The sequence below is a fragment of the Numida meleagris genome, chromosome 2 (genome assembly GCF_002078875.1).
Source record: "Numida meleagris isolate 19003 breed g44 Domestic line chromosome 2, NumMel1.0, whole genome shotgun sequence".
Lineage (NCBI taxonomy): Eukaryota > Metazoa > Chordata > Aves > Galliformes > Numididae > Numida > Numida meleagris.
This window is the reverse complement of record NC_034410.1, coordinates 131,966,763-131,992,715: the sequence shown is the minus strand read 5'-3', so window position 1 is coordinate 131,992,715 and position 25,953 is coordinate 131,966,763. Positions and strand designations below refer to the sequence as shown.

The following is a 25,953-nucleotide window of genomic DNA, read 5'->3' as shown; positions in this document are numbered from 1 at the left end:
TCTTCTCAGTCCTTAATTAAGCTTCTATGAAAAAAAGTGTTATGACAATTTAGCAGGCTCAACTTGAGGATAATAGACAACACTACTATGAGATATAAGTGAGGGAGTATAGACAGCCTACTTAGACTGTTTAGAAACAGAGAAGAAATCTTAAATATATTGTTGCATGAATTCTGAAAATATTTTCTTTCCATTGTAAAACAGAAAATCTTAATTTCATCAATGTATTTATCTGTTTGATTCTCTAACTAGAGTGTGCTATTCCTGACACAGGTTTTGAACTTTCACATTGTGAAGACCCTGGCGTGCCACAGTTTGGATACAAAATCAGTGACCAAGGTCACTTTGCTGGAAGCACTATCATTTATGGATGTAATCCAGGTTACACATTGCATGGAAGTAGCCTTCTAAAATGCATGACTGGAGAAAGAAGGGCATGGGACTATCCTCTGCCATCATGTATTGGTAATTGACTCTCATTTTTGCTTTTTTAAAATTTACTTAAACTTCTCTTTGAGCATAAGAAACAAAAAAAAATACCATTATGTTTAGCAAATATTGTTAGAACTATGTGAAATCTGATCTCTACATATACAAATCTATTCATATATACCTTTACAGATGTCTGACTAGACCTTACAAAAGTCTACATGAGTGGTGTTGCCTTCTTCAGTTTAAAAAAAATGAAGGTAGTAATTATTAAACATTCATTCATGATGAAATTTCTAATATATGAAAACCTACTTGTAGTTAGAAAAGTGACAATATAAAAACATGAATTAGAAAGCCAGAAGAATATTCATTTTATGAGAGGTTATAAAACTAGGATTTTTTTTTCCTAATTGTATCTAAATGACATTATACTAGAAAAAACTTTTCACATATTTACCTATAAATACTACCAAATAAATTAAAAAAAAAACAACGTAACGTTACTAGGATATCTGGAGGCATATTATGTTTTTATTACTTGGCTTTTGCTGCTGTGACGCATAACATGATATTATATGCTTTATTATAATATTGCAGTAACTTTCAGTAAGTTGTGCCAATACCTACAAGCTCAATTCCTTCCATTAGAATGGAGAAATAAAACAAGATTAGAATACTCTAGTAATTGTCTTCTCTTTCTTTAATCTTCATTTAGAGGAAATGAGGAATAAGTGAGTAGAGAAAGTAAAGGATGAAATGCACTTCGTGCCCAGTTTTAATTTTGACAGAAAACAATGTACTTTGGTGTATCTTTATCAAGATATAAAACTCATTTAGAAAAGTATGTAACAAATAAGAAATGAACAGCCCTTTGAGAGTAATTATTAGGGAATAAATGTTTGAGTCCCAAATTTGTGGTAATCCTTTGAATACTTCCAGTGATAATCTATTTCTGTATTATCTGGGATATTTGAAATTGAAGAATCAGAAGGAAAACATGGCACTGGAAACAGTAAGCAGCATCTAGGAAGTATAGAGAGAACAAATGGTAGTTGGAACAAAAGGATCATATAAAATGTTATCTGATAGCAGAAAGCTGAAATTAAAACATTTTCAGTTCTTTCATTAAATATTAAAAGCATAGGATGTATCACCTTACTAATATACACATACATATGTATGAGTTAATTTTAAAACAGACCAAGGTAAACCTGTCTTGTTAGTCCTTCATTTTCTTATTGATTTTTAAATCAGTTTTAATTATTAATGATCTAGATTTTGTGCTGTGTGCTATTTCCACTAACTGTAGGAAATTCAGTTTTCTCGTATTCTAAACAAATATCCTCAGCCTCCAATAATTTACGTCTAGATGGACTACAGGAAGGGGATTTCTAGAACAGCTCATGGACAGGAGATAAATGCTGTTCTCTGTTGCATGGCATGGGCTGAGTTCTGAAGAAGGTCCCAAGATGAGTAACACACCTTATCTCTGGATTTAATTATTCAGCTGTCCCCTCTCCAGTATATAGATGCATACAACTGAAAAGGCATAGCTTTTGATCAGGAAGTGAGTCATTTTCAAGAGCTGGTAAAAACTAACAAAGAACTTTAATAAACGGAAATCCACAGGTGAAGCTGGACCTCTGGGGAAAAATGATGATTTTCTGCATGTCCTTATGGTCTCCATATTATTTTTCATTTTAACAACGAAGAACTGCCTCACTGTCTTATAAAAGATTAAACAAGCTAAGTGCCTAGATTTTGACCACCACCAGACTCTTTGTGAAAACTACATTATAATTAGTTTAAAATGTTTTGTGTAGATGAATCTATTTGGAATGAGTATCAATTTGTAGTGTATATTTGTTCAGCTTTAAATTAATGCCATTTCAAACACATCTCTACAGTCTGCTGTTAAGAGAGTTCACTTATCCATCTAGTTCAGAATACCATGTATAAAGAAAAAATGCCAATACATGAGACATAGCTACTCTGCTTAAAAAAAAAAAAAATGGAAAAAAGAAAGAAGTACAAAACAACAAAGAAGTATGATTTGCAAAATGATTTTCCTTTGTTTATTTACTTTATTTTAATGCTTTCAGTAAGTTAATGAAAGTACATAGCTAGTGTTATTTAAGTGACCTTTTGAATGGTTTATACTGATTTTATTTATTACGATAAGGCATTTTTCTTCTCCTAAGTGGTAAAACCTGCTACTTGCATCCAGAGAAGAGTTAAACTGCTGTAAAACTGTTGTGTATATGATCAATAGTATCTGTCCCAAGCTGAGGATTGGTTAGGTTTGGCTGAATAGATGTTATAGTAATATTAATTAAAACAAGTGAGACTTTTGTATAGATAAGCTTAAGAATTCAAAAGGTTTTTGAATAGCAGTTGCAAATGATGGTATTTATTTCCACATACCTTCCAATTTTTCATGTTAATTAAGGATCACTGGAGATGCTTAAAATGCTATTGAAGGGATCCACTATGATCATGTAAAATGCCAAACCAATTCACATCTTCTAGGTTTCTTAGATTGAAAAATATATAATAAAGGTGTAATAATGTCTTAGTAATGATGCACTGTGAGAAGAATGGCTAGGAGAGAACAGGGAAGCAGGACAGCAGTTAAGAAATGCATGAGAAGATCAAAAAGGAGAATGTTTCAATTAAAAATGTTCCCGAGAGAAATGAGAAGAGTTACACTGCAGAGGCTTTTTTGAAGAACTGAAACCCCTTTTAGACAGTTCTTACAATATGACCAAACAAAAACCCAAGTGAACAAATCTTTGAGACTTTAAATTCAATAATGAATTAAATAGCAGGAAGAGAAGATGAATCAACAGTAGTGTTGACTCCTGGCTTATAGAAATCCTTTTTTCAACATTCAGTTTTAGTTAGAATCAGACTGAAACTAGACTTCTTTGCTACAAAAGGAAATTAGAAAGAAAAAAGTTTTTTTTAACACTGCTAAGTTTTATTTTTCCAAGATCTTGCTTACAAGTCATTAAGCTGCATGCACTCAAGTTTAGTATTTACAAGAACTTGGTCCCAACCCAACTCAAGATATTTTGGGGTTTACAGATTGTTCAGGTACACCTTGAAAATACAGGAAAACAGTGGTGTTTGGCATGAAATATTTTTAGGTTGACATTCACAAATATTTTTTTTTTATCTAGGTGCTTATGAGTAACATAAGTCAACAGATACTTTAATTTGCTGCTACAATCATAAGTTGACTTAAAAATGGTATTATTCTTGTTTCCGTATCATACTATGCAAGAAAGTGACAATGACAACAGCAAAACTGTTTTCAAGCAGTTTTAAATGTATTAAATATCACAATATAGCAAACTAACCACTGAATTCGCAGAAAGCTATAAAGATTAATACGTATTTGCATTAATTTGAAATGCTTAAATTTTTAGAATTGACATTTTAAGACAAAATTAGGATTCTTGGTTAGGACTGTCTGCATAAATGAGCAAACTGGAGAAAGAAGGTAAAAGGGATTTTGTCCTACTAATTCTCACTGACACCTGAAAAGTTACTACTGGCACAGCGGAGTCGGCAACAAGCAAAACTGAGGAGATGGAATTTGATGAAGAGGAAATAACTCACTGGAAGACAGAATGAGACCTTCTAAAATCATAATAAAAAGCTAACAAATTATCTTTCATGAAAATTAGAATTTATAAATTTAGAGTTGTTTAGTAATCTTGGATGAAATGTAATTAATTCATAGTTTAATTTAGTGTGTCAATAAGCAAGCTTTTCTTTATTGTGTAATTTATTTATATCCTTATGCCATTGGAAGAATAATATACTATCCTATCTTCTGAACTAAATAACTACAAAATATTTACATATAGAGAGATTTTAGTGATGTGTTTAAAATATATGAAATGCCATCTGTTTCTAAAAATTTGTTTTTATTATGTCTGAAAAATCCATCAAGAGTAGCATTTCAATTGCATTTTATCAGGCAATTCACAGATTGTAATACATCTCTCAGCTAAATATTTTAGGTGATTTTAGGTGATGTTACATCAAAGCAAAACTGCATTGTAACTATACCAACCTATCTAATCAAAGCATTATTTTAACTTCTGACTTCACAAGAGAGAAAGCATTAGATGGACTTAAAAAAGAAGGAAAAGGGGATCAGAGAGCTTTAAAGGCCTGAGGGTCTGTATTTAAAAAGGTAATCTAGGTATCTAGATTATGACATGCTCAGTTTTGCCTAGTGACTGGCTGGCTGAGGCTAACTAACAGATAGCTGCTTAACATCTGTTATCCTCTAAGAAATATTATATATTCACTGTGAGGACAAGTCTCAGGTAAGAAGTTTTACACCCTTTTCTAAGTTGAAAGTTAGATTTTCACTCTGACAAGTTTGCTTTATTTTAGTATGTTTCCTCTTTTTAAAATTTTATTTCCTACCTATTAATTTGTAATTTTTTAATTTAATTCTACTGGTTTAAGGTGACATTATGTTCTCAGTCTTGTTTTTTGATTTTCGTTTTTTTAAAAAACGATCTTTGTTTCTTTTATTATACAATGGTATGCTTTCTAATTAGTGTGTATTCAAAATTATTAGAAAGACATTGATACTAAAAATATATATACAAAAATACTCAGATAGAAACGTGTACAGTTTCCTAAAGTATCTGAAGTCTTTATATCTTATCTTACAGTTTTAAGGCGTGTAGTCAGGTTTGCTGTATTTCAGTCATGTTATTCAGCAAGGGAGTAGATGTATAAATTGATTGCTCAGATGATTAGTTGGAAGGCTATCTACAGTGGATTAATAGTAACATTATGTAATGTTTTCATTAGCTGAGTGTGGAGGCCGTTTTAAAGGAGAATCATCAGGAAGAATCTTATCTCCTGGCTATCCTTTTCCCTATGATAACAATCTGCGTTGCATGTGGGTGATTGAAGTAGACCCAGGAAATATTGTCAGGTATTGAAAATGAATTTTACAATTATAATAAATATTTTGTTTATGTAAAAAGCAAATGTCTGTTCAGTTGGATTTAAGGTGCAGTTCAAGGACAGTATGCATGGCATACTCAGCTTGAATATGTAGTTTGGTGTTGAAACTATTTGTTTTTCAATAAATGTTGTTTGATGAAGATCAGTCCTGAAAATTTCTTGTCACTGTGAAATGTTTAAGAATTTTAAACTACTCTGTATGTACAAACTATAACTATTAACATAAAATATGTCTATAAAAACACCAAACTACTAGGAATGCAATTATGTTGTGCATAATACTGTTTTAAGAAAAACAAAATGATTTTATGGAAAGCCTGTGGATGCCTATAGATTATTTGAATAGTTAATGCAATAAATTTATTTCATGATTCACAAATTCAAATGTTACTAGTTACAAAAGACTTTTGCTTTCTAATGTATTTCTGTGATAAGATTATATGCACCTAAAGGTAAAAGTATAAAAAATATTTTACAAAACAATGCTCAGAAATTAAAGTTTATTTTCTTTCTTAGTTTAGGTTTTGTTGGCTTAGGTTTATTTGTTTGTTTGTTTGTTTGTGGATGTTTTTATGTTGTTAAGTAGAATGAAATCTGACAATAATAACATGGTGTTCTTACAGCCTCCAGTTCCTTGCTTTTGATACTGAGGCATCACACGATATTCTACGAGTTTGGGATGGACCACCTGAGAATGAGATGTTACTCAAGGAAATTAGTGGATCTCTTGTTCCTGAAGGCATTCACAGTACACTCAACATAGTAACAATCCAGTTTGACACAGATTTTTATATCAGCAAATCTGGGTTTGCCATACAGTTTTCAAGTAAGTTGATGAATTCATTCATTCATTCCTTCATTTTTTTTTATCAGTTAGCTCACCCACAGATAATTGTACTGCTGGCAGCAATTGAAATAAGTGACAACGTTTCTAATTTTGGAAGGAAAGAAATGGTCCAAACTAGTAGATTTGTTGTAAAGCTATGTTTTCATTAAAAAAGAATAATAAAATTATAAACCATGCCTTGGCTTTGTTTCAAAAGCAGTTTGGAAGGTGTAGGAATGCTTACAGTTCTTACTAGTGTTTTTTCATAAAGGAGGTGATATAGTGATGTTAAAAACTTCATCCTTTTCTAGTCAGTGAAAATTTCTGCTTCCAGAGACATCTATGCAGAATTTTAATCCTTGCTGTGCTTGTGTAGGATGAAACAGGAAATAGCGCTGCAGGAATAGCAGTGTCCTTCTCCTTTTTCCCTTCTAACACTATTTCATCTTACTGGTTTTACCAGTTGGCAGCATGGTGACAAATCTAAACAGCTATTTAACTGTTATTAAATCCTTTCAAACACTTTTTGAATTGAAATGTAAGAAATAATTCAGTGAGGTCTATTTTGACCACATTGCTGCTCATTGAATTTTTTTTTTTTTCAAGTATAGCAGGATATGATCTCATGCCATCATTTTGTAAAGCAGTAGAAATGATTCTAATGTGGATTGATACTGAGACTCGAACTTGTAATAATAACATTGTTTACCTTGTGCTTTGTATGCTTCGTGGCTGTAGTACTTCATTTTTTCCCTACCCTCGTTCTTTCAACGTGTATGAAAAATGCCAATGAGCACGCATACAGTGATTTGAAGGAAGAATGAAATAAGTGAATGAGAAGACAATGTAAAATATATTTAACTTGTAATGAAAGAGTGACTCTTTTCTGCCTGATTTATTTATTTATTTATTTGAAACCAGGAATAAAACTTGTAATTCCTTAGTTTCAGGATATTTTTTTGCCATTTTATTTCATTAACTATTTTCTAGCCTCAGCTATGGTATTTTATCTAATGTTGAGGAATATGGAAAGCATTGTCAAGCCCAGAGAGTGGTGTTGAGTGGAGTTAAATCCAGCTGGCGACCAATCACAAGTGGCATTCCCTAGGGGTCAGTATGGATGCTAGCCCTGTTTAATATCTTTATTGATGATCTGAAAGAGTGGATTGAGTTTACTGTCAGTAAGTTTGCAGATGGCACCAAGCTGGGAGGAAGTATCAATCTGCCTGAGGGTAGGAAGGCCCTACAGAGGGATCTGACCAAGCTGCTGGACTGAGATGAATAGTATGGTCTTTGACAAGACCAAATGCCGAGTCCTGAACTTCGATCGCAAGAACTCCATGCAGTGCTACAGGCTGGGGCAGAGTGGCTTGAAAAGCTATGTGGAGAAAAAGATATGGGGGTGTTAACTGACAGCCAGCTGAACATGAGCTAGCAGTGTGACCAGGTGGCCAGGAATGCCACTGGCATCCTGGCTTATATCAGAAATGGTGCAGTCAGCAGGAGCAGTGAGGTGACCATCCCTCTGTGCTCTGCACTGGTAAGGCCACACCTCGGCTACTGTGATTGGTTTTGTGCCTCTCACTATAAGAAAGGCAATGAGTCCCTGGAGCCTGTCCAAAGAAGGGCAAGGAAGCTGTGAATGATCACAAGGCTTATGAGGAGCAGCTGAGGGATTGTTCAGTCTGTAGAAGAGGAGGCTCAGGGGAGGTCTTGTCACTCTCTACAACTACCTGAAAGGAAGTTGTAGTGAGAAGGGAGTCAGCATGTTGTCAAGCAATTAGAATGGCTTTGATTGGAAGGAACCTTAAAAATCATCTATTTCCAACTAGCAATAGAATGTGAGGTAATGGAGTTAAATGCTCCAAGGGATAATAGAAAAAAATTCTTCTCAGAAAGCTTGGTAATAGATTGGAACAGGCTGCCAAGGGAGGTGGTAGGGTCACCGTCCCTGGTGGTTTTCAAGAAAGTGTAGATGTGGCACTGAGGGACGTGGTTTAGTGCGCATGCTGGTGATGGGCTGGTGGTTGGACTGGATCATATTAGAAGGCTCTTTTAACTGTAATGATTCTATGATTATGTACTGAGTTTATTCAGGTTGTCATGTAGGGTGAATGGGAAAAAAATGATATATGCAGATTACGAATGGAATTACATGCTAAAGTAGATGTTATGGGAATAAAGCTATAAAGCAGTTACTGTTGAAATTCCAGTATTTTACCTGAAAATGTTTTTTAGAGTTTCATTCGAAAGGAGAGATATTTTATTTAACATTTTATTTAAATGACAATTTAAAGGATCCATGAAATGTTAGTTCTTTAGTATTTCAGTTATTCTTCAGTCCAGGTTCTTAGAATCACTGTGATCCTTCTTAAATACTGTATGTTGCACAATTTGATGATATATTCCTTGCTGTATATTAGAAGAATCGCAGATATTTTTTTCCTAGTTGAATGTTTTCAAAATAATGTAATAATGGCAATCCAGCCTGAATTATTTACTGCTATCTGGTCATACTGTTTTACGAACCAGGAAAGAATTACCTTTGAGGAGAGAGGGTAAGAGAAATATAATTCTATTTAAATTTTTTTGAGCTTCCAAATACTTTCTTTGAATATATAATGTTGTCTGAGTGAAACAGATGGTGTCTGTGTACTTTAGCTGCAGTGTAATTAACAAACAGAAAGCTCACACAGGGGAAGTATCTGCTTTTACTTTCCTCTTGCAGTGTTATGAAATAGAGCATGAGTATTAACTAGATTATTGGTGCTTCTACTTTAAAGAGGAATGCTGGTCAGTGACAACAGATACTGTATGTTCAAACCTTTTGAATATCTTGAATGCTTTACTTTTATATTATTTTCTCAATGAAGTTACTTCACTTTGTAGAAACAAGTTTTTTGTTTATCTTTATAACATTTGATCTTATTTTTATCAACTGTTCCTATACAGAATTCATTTAATAACTGAAAATATGCAGCATTGATAATATGAAATAATTTGAATTTGACTCCTTCTAAACCATGCAATAAATACAGAAAATTAATTTGTATCTGTTAAAACTAATAACAGCAGAGAACATCAAATTAAAGCAGGGGAAAGCCTAGAAAAGCTGATATGTTATAATTTTCTTTTTTCTATTTATATAATTTAGTCAGTGTCAGGTACTACTGTTTGTGCAATTGCCTCTGTCCAGGGCTTTCCAACATAGTCCTTTAGAAGGCATCAAATTTGTTATGACTTTGTAAAACTCGGCGGATGAGAAGGAACTCAGGATGAGATTTTCCAGAACACTGTATCAATTAGGCTGTGTTAATCATTTCCTTGTCTTTTTTGGAGGTAAAAAATGGGCATTTGTTATCTGAAATAATACAACTAAATCCATGAATTTAATATCCATAATCCCTTTCCATAAGTAATATGGAGGAAATTTTTTAGAGCTGGACTTATAAAGAATACTGCAGTCTCCTTTTGTGGTTAACTACGATGAATTATCTAAATCAGGAAGGTTGTGTATTACTCCAGAGGGGGAGAAGAGAAGGCAATAGATTTGGGATGAAACAAGGCAGCTCAGTCAGCTCATGCTTGTGTAATTTCCACCACCATCATATATCTATGGCTTTTGAAAGTACAGTTTGTTTTATACACCTAATGTAAACAAAAGAATAAATGCCATTGCTCATAACTTGACATTCCATCATGAGGAAAAGGAGCCTGTACATAGATCTGATCATGTCTTTAATGTATACTGTATCATTTCCTTCCTGAATTTCTGCAAGAAATGACTATGAAATCTTCATATAAACTTAAAACTTTTTCAGCTTTTGTGGTCTCCTTTGGAGATGGTGATGAAGGAGCAGAACAGGAACCAGATGCCACAAAAACTGAAAAATAAAGTATAAAAATGTGTAATAAAGCAGAGTATTTTAAGACTTTATATATACAGATAGAATTAAAGGAGAACCTCCGGGTATTTAACAACAGGATAGCAATGATTTTGGAACATCTTGTCTAAATAAAAAGAACCAGTCTGAAAATATAAATGGAGAACAGAGGGCTTTCCTTAAATTAGGAGAAGAGTAAAAGGTTTACAACAGTCTAAAAGCAATATGCTAACAGAATGTACTTGCTAGATCTTACTTTCTCTGAACTATCTGAGACATAGCATGCAGAGTCCCCTTCATCCTGGGAAAATGCCCATGTAATGAGCAATAACATCATTTGGTCAATAAATAAATTCAAAAATATTTAAAAAATAAAAAAAACCCTAGACCTTCAAGAAAAGTGAAGGAGAAAGAGAAGGGAGTGAGTACGTATTTGTCAGAGACATGAACTGCATTTCATAGAACTTGACAAATGTATTAATCATAATGGAACATTTTCTTCAGCTGACATTTCTTCAAGTCACCAAGCTGGAAGTAGTTTATTGCATAGAGAAGGAAAGAAAGAGAAAGAGAAGTGAAAAAAGAATTGGAGCGTTAAAGTTAAAAAAAAAAAAAAAGAGTAATAATTGTGTGTGCTTCAAATAAATTATTTGCTTCACTTCAATATTCATGATGTGTCTACTATAAGATGGTGCTGGAGTTGATGTGATTATTTCCATAGATTTCAAGGGCCTCTGAATCTGATACTACAGGAATGTCTCATCCCTGCATATCTGCAAACAGTTTGGATGCTACTTATCATTTCTGCAGAAAGCGAGATATCTGTATTCACCTCTCATACGCCATTATTTCAATACTGTGAAATCACAGAATTATTTAAGCTGAAAAATCATCAAGTCCAACCAATAACCTAACAGTACTAATTTCGCCACTAAATCATGTACCTATGTGCCATATCCACATCTCTTAAATACCTCCTGGGTTGGTCTACCAACTCCCTGGGCAGCCTGTTCCAACTATTTTTGTGCAACTTGAGGCTGTTGCCTCATGTCTTATCACTTGTCATCTGGGAAAAGAGACCAACATTCACCCCACTGCAACATCCTTTCTGGTAGCTGTAGAAAGTGATGAGGTCTCCTCTCAGCCTCCTTTTTCCCAGACTAAACAACCCCAGTTCCCCTAGACATTCGTTGTACGCTTTGTTTTCTAGTCCATTTACTTGCTGTGTTATTTTCTCTGAATACATTCCAGGAACTCAGTATCATTCTTGTAGTGAGAGGCCCAAAACTAAATGCATGACTTGAGGTGCAGTCTCATCAGTGCAAAGTAGAGAGGGACAATCATTTCCCTAGTCTGGCTGCCCACCACATTATATTGATAGAAAACAAGAGGGCCTTATTGGCAACCTAGGCATACTGCTGACTCATGACGATGATGGGAATAAGCCTAGATGACTTGTATCAGAAACCTACCTGGATGGATTACATTTGACAATATTAATTACCAGTCTAGAACTGAAATGAACCATATTGTTTACTTTGGCTGTATTTAATTGTTAAAAGCTTAAACACAAGTCAGTTTTCTGAATTTATGTTTTCTAAGTGTGTCTTCATTAACTTTATTTATTTATTTATGTTCAAATAAAGACATATTCACCACAATCATTTAGGAAGATTTTTTTTTTTGCACTGAACATATATTGATTTGATTTGACTTATTTTCTCCAGTACTCCAGAAACAGATCACCCCATAACATAACTCTTATTTTTTTGAAGTCTGGGATATAGAATTTATTCTGCTTTTGTCTATTCTGTAACAGCAGAAAATTTTCACGTGTTAACACTTTTTTATTTGCTGATTTCTTTGAAATCTGAGAGGAAGCATTTTGTTTTAATGGTATGAATTGACTACTTTCTTATGACTAGTTCATCTGGAGAATTGTTTTCTTGTGTTGACCTTTTTGTTTATTTGTTGTGGGTTTTTTTGTGTGTGTTATTGTTGATGGTGGTTGGTTTGTTTTTTATAGCACTGAGAGACTTAGAAGATGTTAAATAGATCTGTTTCCTTCTACCATGAGTCAACTTTCCTCTAAGTAGCAAATAACAATAAAAGGAATAATTATTTGTAGGATTTTCAATGGCAAAAATGTTATTCTTGTCACAGGTTCATAAATGACATTAACTACTCAGCAGTTATTATATATATGTATATGTATGCATATAAAATATCTATCTTTTATACAGGCAAATACTATGAGTTAATGTTTCTGTAAAAGTTGTCCTGGTAATGGCTTGTAACTAGAGAGACCTGAAGTTAATGTTTGGATAGCTGAAAGTGGAAAGGAAGTATCAAAAGAACTAGGTTAATTATAAGTAATTTTGAAATGATGAATAAACAAACAGTTCTCTTGTCACCATAAAAATAGCCTATTTTATTTATATTGAAGATTGAACTGTCGTGATGTAAACTCCATTCAACATGCATAGTTTGAATTCATTACAGTGGTTTACAATTGTCTAAAAGCAAGATAAACTTGAAAGAGTGAAGTATCTTTAAATGGAATCATAATGCTATAAATTAAGCTACTTTTATATTTCAAAAGATGTTTTCTTCCACTTCTTCAGCAATCTTTTTATCTTTGATTAATCCATTATCTTTCATCAAACTCTTCAAAGTTGACTTTGATCCAAATAGTTCACAAAACAGTCAAATATTATGGTTATAGTATTTTAATGGTAAATATATTAGATGCTGTAAGTATTGTGTACTCCCACTGAAAAACTCTAGTATTATATTAATGCCACTTGGAGGTGATTTTCTGCTCATCATTGTCAGTATCAGTAGTATCCTTTTCATGTACCACCCTTCATAGGTACACACAGACACACACATGCGCACATATACATATAGGTATGTCTTCAGGACATTTTTCTACATGTTCTACATTTAGATTACAGTAGAATGCACAAATATGGAAGAGTTATGCTTGTTTTGGGATGTATCTTATGTTTCTCAAAGATCCTGACCTCCTGCACTTAGGCACACTTTCAGTTAATGTGTGTAATCAAAGTAAGTTCTCTATGTTTTGCAGTCCTTACAATAGGAGGGAAAGATATTTTGGATTTTTTATTGCTAGTTTCTAATGGAATAAACATATCACAAAAATGTATCTAGAAAGAAGTAGTATTTTGAGAGAATGGCCAAAATACACTTATGCAAATGAAATTCCTATAAGACATATCAAACTAGATTTACACTTGATCACTGATACTTTTTTATGCTTTGTAATTAACCTAGAAAGTTTTCACTGGTGTAATCCAGAGCCTGTTTCTCAATCAATAATTCTTTAAAGTTGTACATAAATCTCTCCGGAAGTAATGCCTCCTATTTATTTCCATGGAAAGTACAACAGATACAAAGAGCACAATAACATTATTTGAGCAAATGCTCAGCTAGAAAACATTACTTTTAAACATAGTCACCACTATTAGCTGTGCATTTTCACCAGCAATGAACAAGAACCTGCATGCCTCACTTGTAAAAATCTGCACCAGCAGAGGAGACCCACTGTCACTCTTGATATTGCTGAAATACACCATCCACCATCTCACTGTGCTGATATCCTCTGTTTGGTCTCTATTAACATTTAACAAGAGTTGGTGAATGTCAGTGGAGGCAATTTTTTTAACACACCTTTTCTTCACACCTTTCAAAAGCAACCCAGGAGGCTCTTGGAGTCTTTTGGCAATACCTGGTCCAGGTATTGGACAGACCAGCTAGAAATGAAGCATCACTAGACCTGGCACTCACCAGTGCAGAGATCATTAAACAGGTTAAGATCAGAGGCAGTCTGGGCTGTAGTGACCATACCCTGGTCAAGTTACAGATCTCAAGAAATGTGGGCCTGGGAAAGAGAGAGTCAGCTTCAGAGAGACTCTGAATTCAGGAGAGTGAACTTTGGGCTGATTAAGGAATTGTTGATTGAAATCCTCTGAGAAACTGACCTTAGGAACAAAGAAACAGAACAGAGCTGGCAGTACTTTAAGGGTACCTTTCTGAGAGCACAAGAGCTCTCCATCTCCCAGCATAAGAAATCAAGCAGAGGAAGCAACCAGAAGACCTGCAGGTCAAACTGAGAGAAAAGAAGGAAAAATGTCAACAGTAGAAACAGGGATACTGTACAAACATGCAGAGGTGGAATCAGTAAAATCAAGGTGAAGATAAAATTAAATTTAACAAGGGATCTAAGAAATAACAAGAAGGGATTCTTTAGATGCATTGGTCATAATAGACAAGCAAAGGAGAGCGTACCCTCTCTGTTAGAAGCAAAGGGAGAAATGGCTTCCTCAGCTGATGTACTTAATGAGTTTTTGGCCTCCGTCTTCACTGCCAGACAGGCTTCCCACACCTCTCATATCCCTGAAGCTCTAGGTGTTGTTCAGGAGAGCAAAATCCCTCCCAAGGTAAAAGTGGAGCAAATCTGAGACAATCTCATGAGGCTGCATGTGTACATATATATGGGGCTGGATGACATTCATCCCAGGGTTCTGAAGGAACTAGCTGATGTGGTTGCCAAGGCTCTCTCCATCATATCTGAAAAGTTGTGGCTGTCAGGAAAAGTCATCAGTGACTGGAAAAAGGAAAGCATCACTCTCATTTTTAAGAAAGGGAGAAAGGAAGACACTGGGAACTACTGGCCGGTGAACCTCATGTCTGAGCAGGGACAGTCATGTGGAAGATCCTCCTGGAAGAGGTGTTAAGGCATATGCGAGATGAGGTGATCTGAGACAGCCAGCATGGCTCACCAAGGGCAGATCGTGCCTCACCAATCTGGTGGCCTTTTATGATGGAATGATGCCATGAGTGGACCTAGGAAGGGCAATTTATGTCATCTACCTGAATTTGTGTAAGGTCTTTAACATAGTCTCACACCACATCTTTATCTCTAAATTAGAGAGAGATGAAGTCTGGATTACTCAGTGGATAATGAATTGATTGGATGGTTGCAGCCAGAGTGTTATGGTCAACAGCTCTATGTCAAGATGGAGGCTGGTGATGAGTGATGTCCCCTGGGGCCCATTTTGGGACCAAAGCTCTTCAACATCTTTACCAACATAAGACAGTGGGGTCAAGCACACTCTCAGCAAGTTTGCTGATGATACCAAACTGAGTTGTGCAGTTGACACAATAGAAGGAAGGGATGCCATCCAGAAGGACCTGGATAGTCTCAAAAAGTCAGCTCACCTGAGGTTCAACAAAGCTAAGTCCAAGGTGTTGCACTTGGGTTGGGGTGATCCCAGATATGTGTGTAGACCCTGAAAATTCATTGAGAGCAGCCCTGCAGAGAAGGACTTGAGGGTGACCTGAAAAGCTCAGCATGAGCCAGCAGTGTGCACTTCCAGCTCAGAAGAACAATTGTATCCTGGGTTGCATCAAAAAAGGGGTAGCCAGCAGGGCGAGGGAGGTGATTATTCCTCTCTATTCTGCCCTTATTAGGCCCCATCTAGAGTACTGAGTCCAGATCCGGGCTCCCCTGCTCAGGAGACAGGTCCAGAGGAGGGCCACGATGACAGGCTGAGGAAGCTGGTCTTATTCATCCTGGAGAAGATGAGGCTACAGAGAGATCTGCTAGTGGCCTTCCAGTGCTTCAAGGGAGCTTATAAGCAGGAGGGAGACTAACTTTTTATACAGTCTAATAGTGATAGGACAAGGGGGAATAGCTTCAAACTAAAAGAGGAGAAATTTAGGTTAGATGTTCGGAAGAAATTCTTTATTCAGCGGATGGTGAAGCACTGGAAGAGGTTGCCCAGAGAAGTTGTGGATGCCCCATCCCTGTAGGCATTTAAGGCCAGCTTAGATGGGGCCCTGGGTAGCCTGATCTATGGGTTGACAGCCCTACCCATGGCAGGGGTTTGGAATTAGATGGTCTTTAAGGTCCCTTCCATCCTACGCCATTCTACAACACATACGCGCTTCCATGTCAGATAGCATTTTGTCAAACTGCCCTTCTGCTGCCATATGTCACAGGGAAGCAAAATTTAACAGAATATTGCTGGGAAAGTTCAACCTCTACTGCCATACCACCAACACCTTCCTCTGATATTGTAGCCGATAAAATAATATAGAATGCATTACTTTCGGAGTAGTCTTCATATAAATGATTTTTTACATTCAATATGTATCTTCTTACTTCAGTTTTGAGAAGAGCTCTTAACATGGAGGTTACATCAAGTTTATCAGGCTGTTGCCTGTTCCTATTTACCCTGAAAGTTCATGCCCATCTAGGGCTGTGTAGTTTGTAACATAAAGAGGGATTTCTGTCTTGTATCCCCATATAAATATTTATATTTTTTTCATTAAAATCACTCTAATGTGCTATCTGGTCTCATAAAGGATAGATCTAGCAAAGAGATATAACTGAAGGACTCCTTATCTTTCAGTCTTTTGAATATGATTGTGAAAAAGGTTTTCATGGACTGGAACCTTCTGTTACTGGATAGACATATTTAGATGTGCAGTCTTGAGTGTTGTTCATTTTTGTAGAAGAAATAAAAAATAAATTTAAAAAAACCTTGCAAAATAAATTGAAAACAAGAATAATAAGAATCTGATCCTCAGTCTTCATATTCTCATTGTGTTTTGGGAAGGTGTAGTATGTATTGTGAAACAAATGCTGTTTTCTGATAAAAGTGCTGTAACCTTTTGCAAATGACCAATAGTATAATGCTTTCATAAATCATAACAAAGATTATGAAGAATTATATTTTTTAAATGTGTAGACAGAATATTACAAAATACTGAGGCAAGTTCTATGTCAATGTCCAGAAATTCAATTACAGTACAAAAAACTTGAAGTAATGGGTCAACAAAAGATATTTAGAGGCCTTCTTACTTAAACATTTGTCTGGAGTTACAGATTTGACCTGATCAAGGACTTTTGAAATATGAGTAGGGATTTGAAACGGTAAGACTGCAATAGAAATATACAAATATATACAAAATGTGACAAATATAAAAGACAAAATTTATAAGAAATAAATGAATAAAAGACCTTTTGAGGTAAGAGCAACATCTTCCTCTCTTCTGAGGATTACAATTCACCCAGAATACAAAATAATGAATAAGGCAAACAAGCAATGTTTGTTTGGTTGTTTTTTTTTCCTATTGCTTATCAATATCCTTTAACAGAACATATTGTGCGGTATTCTGTACAGAATCTAATTAAACAGATGTATTTTTATTCAGGTCATCTTAATGATCTTTTAGGTAGAAATTATATTAACAGCTGCATGATCATTGAAAGGATTTTCAGTCCATGAGTAGCCCTTCTGTCTCATCCAAAACCCTAGTGATTGCTTCCTTCTGAGAAGCTATTTCTATCTCCCTCTTTTTATGTATATACATAAAGAAAAAGGCCATCTGAAATCATAGGAGGGAAATAAAGGAATAAATAAAAACAATGTAAATGAAAATTTTTTTAAAAACACCTTTTCCAGCTGTAAAACATTGCCATCATGATTAAATATTGTCGCAGAATTTATTTTATGCTGATTTCCAGTAATTATCTCAAACGATATGTCATTTAATTTATTAGGTGTTGGATTTCATACACAGTGCCTGAGCTATGAGTAAATCCTTAAGGGATAATAGGTATTCAGAGCTGAAGGGCTTGGTTCTATGGAGAAAAGAGATCTACCTGTGAACTTGGTAAAAAATAGCTCTTAAAATTGTTCCAGAAGACATATGAGCTATGTAACACCTGAGTTGTTACAGTGTGCTTTGTTAAAAGCATCTGAAGTAAATTAACAACAAAATCAAGGAGGTTAAGATTATCTGATCAAACTCATGTCTGCTATCTCCCTGAAAAATGAAATGTATCTGAAAATAAAATCAGATTAAGACCTTCAGAAGAGAACCTGACCTCTGTCCCCCTCCTCTAAAACATTCATGAGACTATGCTAGGTTAAAAATGCAAATGATATTTTTAAATCAGGTTCAGTTAACAATTATCACTAAATATTTTAATGCATTCTACTAAATATTAATTAAAATAATGTGTATACAAATTCTGAATACAACATCAATTATATAATATTTAAGTATGCAGGTAGCCAAGTAGTCTGTGTTTTGCAACTTTAATTATGAGATAAGCCTTCCAAAACTTCCCATTGCCAGTCATACCAACATCTACTGTTGAAAAGCTGGAATATAAAGTCTCCAGATTTCATAAAGTATTATGTACAATACAAAACAAAAGCAATCTGATAACTATTGAATAACGTGACTATGCCAACACTTTGGATTGTCAATCTGATTGCTTCTGTTGCACTGAGAAGATTTGAAGCACGTGACCTGGAGTCTGCTGTGAACAGTGCTCTCCACAGCAGCTGTTGCTCCATCATGTCCCACACTCCATGAAACAACAGAAGCAATTCAATCCTCTGTTCCACCTCTAGTCATTCAACATTGACCTTCTTTTCCTCCAGAAATTCATTTCAGAATTTAATCTGTTTCCACATCTTCTTGGAAGATCTGCAACAGGAACTGATACTAATGACACGGCAATTTTATTTCTAAGCTCTTTCATTTTATTTAGAATAGTTGAATGTTATTTGAATGAGAAATTGAAACTAGGCTTATATATTACAGTTTTTGAATTATTGACTCTTGAACTTGTCAGAAGGTTCTGTACAGTAAACTGTAACAACAAATATTCTATCCTCTGCTTCAAACTGATTCAAAGAGATTTGAAATGTGGTCTGCCCCAATTTACTAATTGCATGCCCTAACTTCTGTTTGTTTCCTCATATAAAGATTAAGCAAAACAAACAAACAAAAACTCTCATTTATCTTACACCTCCTAACTTCTTTACTATTGCAGTAAATGAATGAGAGGAATAAAATCTAAAGGTAAAGACTTAAGGTGATGTAGCTAAGGCAAACAGAAAACTTGCCTAGACTATCTAGATACCTCTAATTGTGTAAAGTGTTGTAAAAAGATGTAAAGAACTCTGTTGTTGGAAATGGTTCCTAATGAAATTCTGATTCAGTGCTTTGTTATTAATATTTTTCTGTTTTAATCTGCAAACAATAACTGACAAACAGAACCAATGATGTCATGCAAAATCAACAGCCTGTGTTTAGATTTACTTCAGAGTTACTATGTCTATGCTTCTAAATCTCTGTCGGATCTAGCAGATACTGAAGTTCAAAATAGATAAGAAATTATCTTTGCAGAATCTCTGTTGGTAGGAAACTAAGTGAAAACACTGTGGCCATTTTATTTTTTTTATTTTTCAGGAAAAGTTGTGTAGAGAGTTGGTTTTGAGATAGAAAATATCAAGGTGACCTGATTCTCAAACAGACATTATTAGAGATGCAGGGAGACTGCAGTGTTCATATGGGTAAAAGAATTACATGAAGTGTGGGAGAGCTTGAATTTTGAAGGTGCATTCTGTTGGGATTGGTTCAGGCAGATACATGTTTGAAATGCCAACAATTGTAAAAAGCCTTTTTATAAAGTGATAAAAGTTTAGAAGGACATTCTGATTTAAATAACTTAAGAAAAACTTTCTTTTGACATGCCGTGGGTTCAGAAGAGCTTGAAATTTGGAAAGCTCACAGCTTCTGTCCTGATCTTATGCTCCGGAGTGAAAAAAATCATCATCAAATAAACAAATGAATTTATCCTTTCTTTTCTCTCCAGAAGACGTACAAATTAATCAAAACGAACAAGTAATTTTGTCTCGGGGTTGGTATTCAGACTCTTTCATGATATTGGATTTGTCATGCATTATAAGACTAGATTTAAAAATTACTAGTAACAGGAAAAAATTCTGACGTTTGTTATATTGATCCCAGCATCAGTGGAGTTTTTTTGTGCCCTGTCACTCTTTTGATACTGTGTTTCAGTGTATCTTTCCTGCATGAAAATGGAGCTGTCATCTTAGGACACTGGTCACATATCAGATTGCTTGGGCTCGTGAATTATCAGAAATCTTTGTATCCTGGCATTAACTTATTCTTTTCTGTAGCAGAAAAGCTCAGTTTACAGTACTTTATCTGATTGTTTCAATGTACACTGATATGTTATTATTAAACAGATATATCAAAATGTTTTTATGCTCCATATCAACAAAATCTTTAGACAAATCTGTCTGAAATCTTTCTGGGCCCAACTAAATGCTGTTTTAATGGTTTCTGCAGCTGTATAGGAGCATTTTTATAGTCATTTAGAACTAGTCAACAGATGTTGACAAGTTTCAGGGGAAAATGTTATGTGTGGCTTGACTACTGAATCTCCAAAACAAGATTTTGCCCCAGTTCCTTCAAGTAACAGGAATGGAGAAAACTAAGTAACTCTCCAGAAAATGTATCGGCACTGGAAAATTAGTAGTCTTGCATTCCAAGTCTACACTTCTATATTTAGAATATTTAGTTGAATATCTGAGATATTAGATCTCCCTTGTGAGTCCTTTGTTGGTTTGTTTGTTTGTTGTTTGTCTTAGCAAAGACCAGGAGGTGATCTAGAGATGGAAACCTCTGGTACTGTAACACTGCTGGCAACACTGCTCATACTCAGACATTCTTAGTTCTGAGTTGTTTTAGTGTAGTTCAGGCGTCCAGTTTTTCCAACTTCCAATGCTGCAGATTTAAAAGTAAACACAAGTAGAGACAATCCAGAGTTTAATTTCCAAAACACACTCAGTTCAAAACTTTGAATAGCTAATGTTGAAAAACATTCTGTCAACCTGGCCAAGTACACACACTGGCTCTAATGTGTCCCCTCACCTGTCATCTACTGGTCAATTTGAACATCAAGTCTCATTCAACCCCAACCTGAAGCTAGATCTTTTGATCAAGAACTATCTCTTTAAATTCTTGATCTACTGACTTTCACCACTGAAGAACGGAATAAAATAATTTTGAGCATTTCTCTATCTTTATTAGGAAAAAAAACACAACACTTTCAGTTGACCCCACACAAGTTTGTGCTACACACTGTTGTTCTTGCATCTGTTGTGCTGTATGTACTATATAATAGACAGTTTCTGAAGCATGTATTTTTCCCACCTGAAATATAGTTTGTAGCACTTTAACATGCAACATTTACAAATCATACCTTATGGGCTATTCAAGATGACAGGAACTAAAGAGATTTCTTTTTGTAATGTTTGGTTTACAGTGATAAAAATGACTTACAATTCTACAATGATAGAATGAAAATTTATTTTTTCTTAATTTAACTATTTCATACATCTCAAAGAACTTTAGATCCTTTATATAAACACATGAAGAATTGTGATAGCCAGGTCCATTTATTTTGCAGTAAAATTTCAAGACTGCATTTCAGGTATGATAGCAAAGTTATTTGGGGCTTTATTGCTCCTGAAGATTTTGCTTCACAAATTTTCATGAGGAACAATGGAAGTTGTGATTAGATCTCTAAAGATCTAATGACAGGGAGGGTGGGGGAAGGAAATCATCTCTTTTGCTGGAGTATCTACTTTATAAGTAAAACAATAAATAAACTTCAATAGGAGACAAAAATTAGGTTGAAGAAAGATGAAGAAAAAAAATGAAGAAATAAACAGAATAAGAAGATAAACAAAGTAGAATATGCAGAGCAAATGACACTGATAATGATAATAGAGACCCCTCTTTCAAATCAAACAAACAAACAAGCTACAGTTGTAGACAGTATTATGATCATCTAGAGTAAGGTATGTGAAATAGAAAATAAAGATTAGGGTAAAAATTAAAGAAAGCTGGAGTTAAGCAGTTCCATTTGAATATACAGTTAATGTCTGTCAGCTCTCAAGAAATATGTTAGTTTAATAGCGATATATAGTACTCTGATTTTCCTTCTTCAGTTTTTTTCTTACACTATTATTTTTTAACATTGTCCCTCCTAAATATATATTTCTGTATTTGAAAATTCTTTTTCTGATAATTTTATATATCTTAATAATAATAATAGAAAAGAAATACATTACTTCCATCTCCTTCTAAGGTGAATATATGATGCCAAGTGAGTCAAAATAATATTTATTATAACAAATTTAATCTTGGGGTAAATGTTATGTATCTAATATAAACCATTCTCTGGGCAGTAAAAGATTTATGTACAAGGGCAGTGTTCCTCTCCAGTCTACCAAATTAGAATTTTAAGTGTCTAGGACAGAAATAAATGTTTCTCCCTTCTTATATTGACTCTATAGGAAAAATAAGCAAAAAAAAAAATTATAAAAGCCACGCTATTGCCCATATATTTTTGAATGATTTCTCAAAATTTTAGGAGTAAGAAAATTTTGTATTTGCACAGTTACCAGATTAGAAGAATGTAACATGACATGGGTAGAAAAGCTGATTTTTTTTTTCTCCCTTTCTCTGAAAGGTTCTGTAGCTACTGCCTGCCGTGATCCTGGTGTCCCCATGAATGGAACTAGAAATGGGGATGGAAGAGAACCTGGAGACACTGTGATTTTTCAGTGTGACCCTGGATATGAATTGCAAGGAGATGAGAGGATAACCTGCATTCAGGTAGAAAATCGGTACTTCTGGCAGCCCAACCCACCAGTCTGCATAGGTATGCAGAAAGCAATCCATGAATGCTTTCCAAAATTTTGAAATTTTGGTGCAATTAATCACATTTGTCTAAGAACTTTATTTTAAGAAACTAATACATATTCATTATTTATTCTGTATAAATCTTCAGTGAGTGTTACAAAAATCTTTCCTCTGTAATTACTAGCGTAATATGAGGGCTGATCTTAAAGTAATGGCTCCTGTTGGTGGCCAACGACAGACTTATACTGGTGGTATAGCAGTAGAAGTTGAACCTTCCCACCAATGTATTTAACTTTATTTTACGTAATTTAGCCACATATCAGGTATTTCTCACTACCACAGACAAGATAATGAAGCAAAGAGATTTTTGTTTTGATTTCTTATGGCCGTTATATACAAGGGCTACTCTGAAAGTAATGCCTCCTAATTTATTATGTTATCCCATGACATCAGAGGCAGATGGTGGTGGCATGGCAGTAGAAGCTGAACCTTCCCACTAATATGCCATTACATTTTGTTGCTGTGTGACAGATAACAGTAGAGGGGCACAGTGACAAATGGTGCCTGACATGGAAATGCATATGAAGCAAAGGTGTGTAATTGAATTCCTCCATGAGGAAGAAAATGGCACCCATTCATATTCATTGATACTTGCATTTGTGGAGATGGAACAGTGGATGTGAGCACAGTGAGGTGGTGGTTGGCGTGTTTCAGTGGTGGCAACAGTGACAGTGGGTCCCCTCTGCTCGTGCAGTTTTTTTCGAGTGTGGCATGCAGGCTCTTGTTCATTGCTGGGCAAAATGCAGAGCTCACGGTGGTGACTATGTTGAAGAATAATGTTCTGTAGCTGAGAATTTGCTCTATCAAATAGTGCTTTTGTGCTCCTTGTATCTGTTGTAGTGTCCTTGAAAATAAATAGGAGACATTACTTTTGGAGAAATCTACATAGGTCTCATACTTCACCTTTCAAGCCTATGTTATTTATAGTTTGATTATCTGTGACAAAGAAAGCAAGAAAGCCAATGTAATGACCCTCTGCCACAAAATTTGAAGAATGGTGATAACTGTGAAGGATTTGGTTATAGTTCATATGTCTGTATTCATAAAACATCAGACTCATCACTGAGTAAATGTATAGGTCAGTTAAAAATACCAAAAGGCTGAAGTAGGATGCTACCGGAAACACTGAGAAGATGGTATGTTACCGTTCCTCTAGCAGACTTAATTAATTTTCAAAAAAACCCAATATTTTTGTTAGTAAAAATGTAAATACACTCTATGTCTGGAAATATTGTCTCAGTCTCTAATGCTATTTAGAATAACAAAGCTCATATTAAATGAATTTTGAAAGGATTTAGCTTGGTTAACTGAATCATCATGAAAAAAAATAGTAAGAAATTACATAAGTAGCTAGTAGATAGCAGCCTTCAAATAACCACTTCTGAGGTAAATCCTAATCACTATTGATCTAGGAAGAAATTCTAAACTATCACTTTCAAAACCTAATTTAGAGGCAGAGTTATAAATAATTAATGACATTTGTCGCATTTGGATAGTTAAGTAAATAATATAATGATACTTATTTACCCAGTATGTTTTTAATGCAATGAAATGTAATACCGTGATGTAGAATGATGGAACATTTTGTCTGAGGGAGTAGAAGCTGCAGGCCTGAAAATCTCCAGGTGTTGTGATAGGTAGCCTCTGAAATAGGATCTGCAATTGTGGTGGTGCAGTAAAGAAGGAAAATGGGATTATCCATGAAAGTACCGCTGGTAGAATATTCAGTCAGCCAATTGCAGTGGTATCACCCTGAGTGTCTTTTATATGAGTGCGCTTATTCTCAGAATCCAAAGGAATGCCTGAAAAGAACTTCTGAAAGAATGTGGGGAAAAATGAGGGCACCTAAAATAATTGGAAAATAGCCTCTGGGCCGTAAAATATGAAATGGGCACTGCAGCTTTAAGATCACCTTCACATGTGCACTCACCCTTCTTTGCCATCTCTGGCAGCATGGTCTTGGGCAGACATTACAAGAAGGAACTTGCTAGAAACCTCAGCTGCTAGGAGCACTTGTTTAGCTTACATGTATTTTCTTGCCTTTAACGCACTTAATTATCTTAAACAATTATCTTTAGCACACTTTGTTATCTTCTTTGAAGTTTGAATAGGTTTTAGATTAAGTACTGTACTTCCTCCCATATAAGCAAAGAGTACTAAAGTCATCACACATACAGTGCTGGCTTACCACTATGTCTCCAAGGAGGTTTATGAAGATAGGTAAATATAATCTACATCTTTATTTTTCATTGTGTAATACATTAAAAAGTACATTTTTCCTAGTAGATTGACACTTGCCTTTCTTCCTGGATGGGCTATTATATTTGTTCAGCATTAGGCCTTGTGTCTAATGCTATAAATGGTAGGTGCCCTTTAAACTTTGTATTCAGACCTGGTCTTCCCCCAGCTGCAAATGAAGTTATGAAATATAACAAAAATATTCCACACATTAAGTTCAGACAGTGACAGATTCTGAAACACTCATGAGTTTAATTCAAGCACACAGAGAAAGAAAAAAGATAAATAAGATGTCCAGAAGACTTTCTTATTGTTTTCTTATATGATAACTCCATTACGGAATGCCTAAGCACAGAATATAGGGACTATACTTTCATTCTTCTTATTAAGTATTTACATTTTTGAATCACAATCACACAGCATTTAGGAACCTCAGAAGAACATAGAGATGTGCTCATTTTATTCTGCATGTAATAGGAAGATAGTTTCTTTATCTCCAAGAGTGCAAGCAGCACTTATTAGGATTTGTTTGTTGATTTTTGTATTTATTGAATTTTTATATTATCATCAGTCTCAATCTGAATTACTAATCAGTTATGTGCGTTTTCAGTGAAAGTAAATCATTTTTCATAACCTTACAAACTTCTTTTAGAATGCTTATAACAAGTAGTAGAAAGTAAAAATCTTATCCAGTCATTTTTTTATGTCTGCAGAAAGAGCATGTCTCAAGTTCATGGTGTTTTCAGAAAAGCCTTGGATATACTGTTGAGAGAAGGACACAGAGTTCAAAACAAGTGTTCTACTTGATAATATTAGTATTGGTCTGAGGAGAAATGCGAATGCAACTTTTGTTTCAATTAAAGCTTTGTAAATACTTCAGTTATTTCTTGTTTAACTTTTAGGGGACATTAAATGTCAGTGAACATAGTGCTGATACTTGTC

At 34.7% G+C, this 25,953-nt stretch overlaps 1 protein-coding gene across 3 annotated transcripts in view; it reads left to right on the top strand.

The window, feature by feature from the left end:
• CSMD3 (CUB and Sushi multiple domains 3) overlaps positions 1–25,953 on the top strand; it is a 641,503-nt gene that overhangs the window by 447,755 nt on the left and 167,795 nt on the right. For all 3 annotated transcript variants that reach the window (XM_021388208.1, XM_021388207.1, XM_021388206.1), the window contains 4 exons: positions 274–465; positions 5,275–5,401; positions 6,057–6,259; positions 22,541–22,732. In XM_021388208.1, the coding sequence (XP_021243883.1) occupies positions 274–465; positions 5,275–5,401; positions 6,057–6,259; positions 22,541–22,732 (714 nt within the window). The remainder of the gene's footprint in view (positions 1–273; positions 466–5,274; positions 5,402–6,056; positions 6,260–22,540; positions 22,733–25,953) is intronic.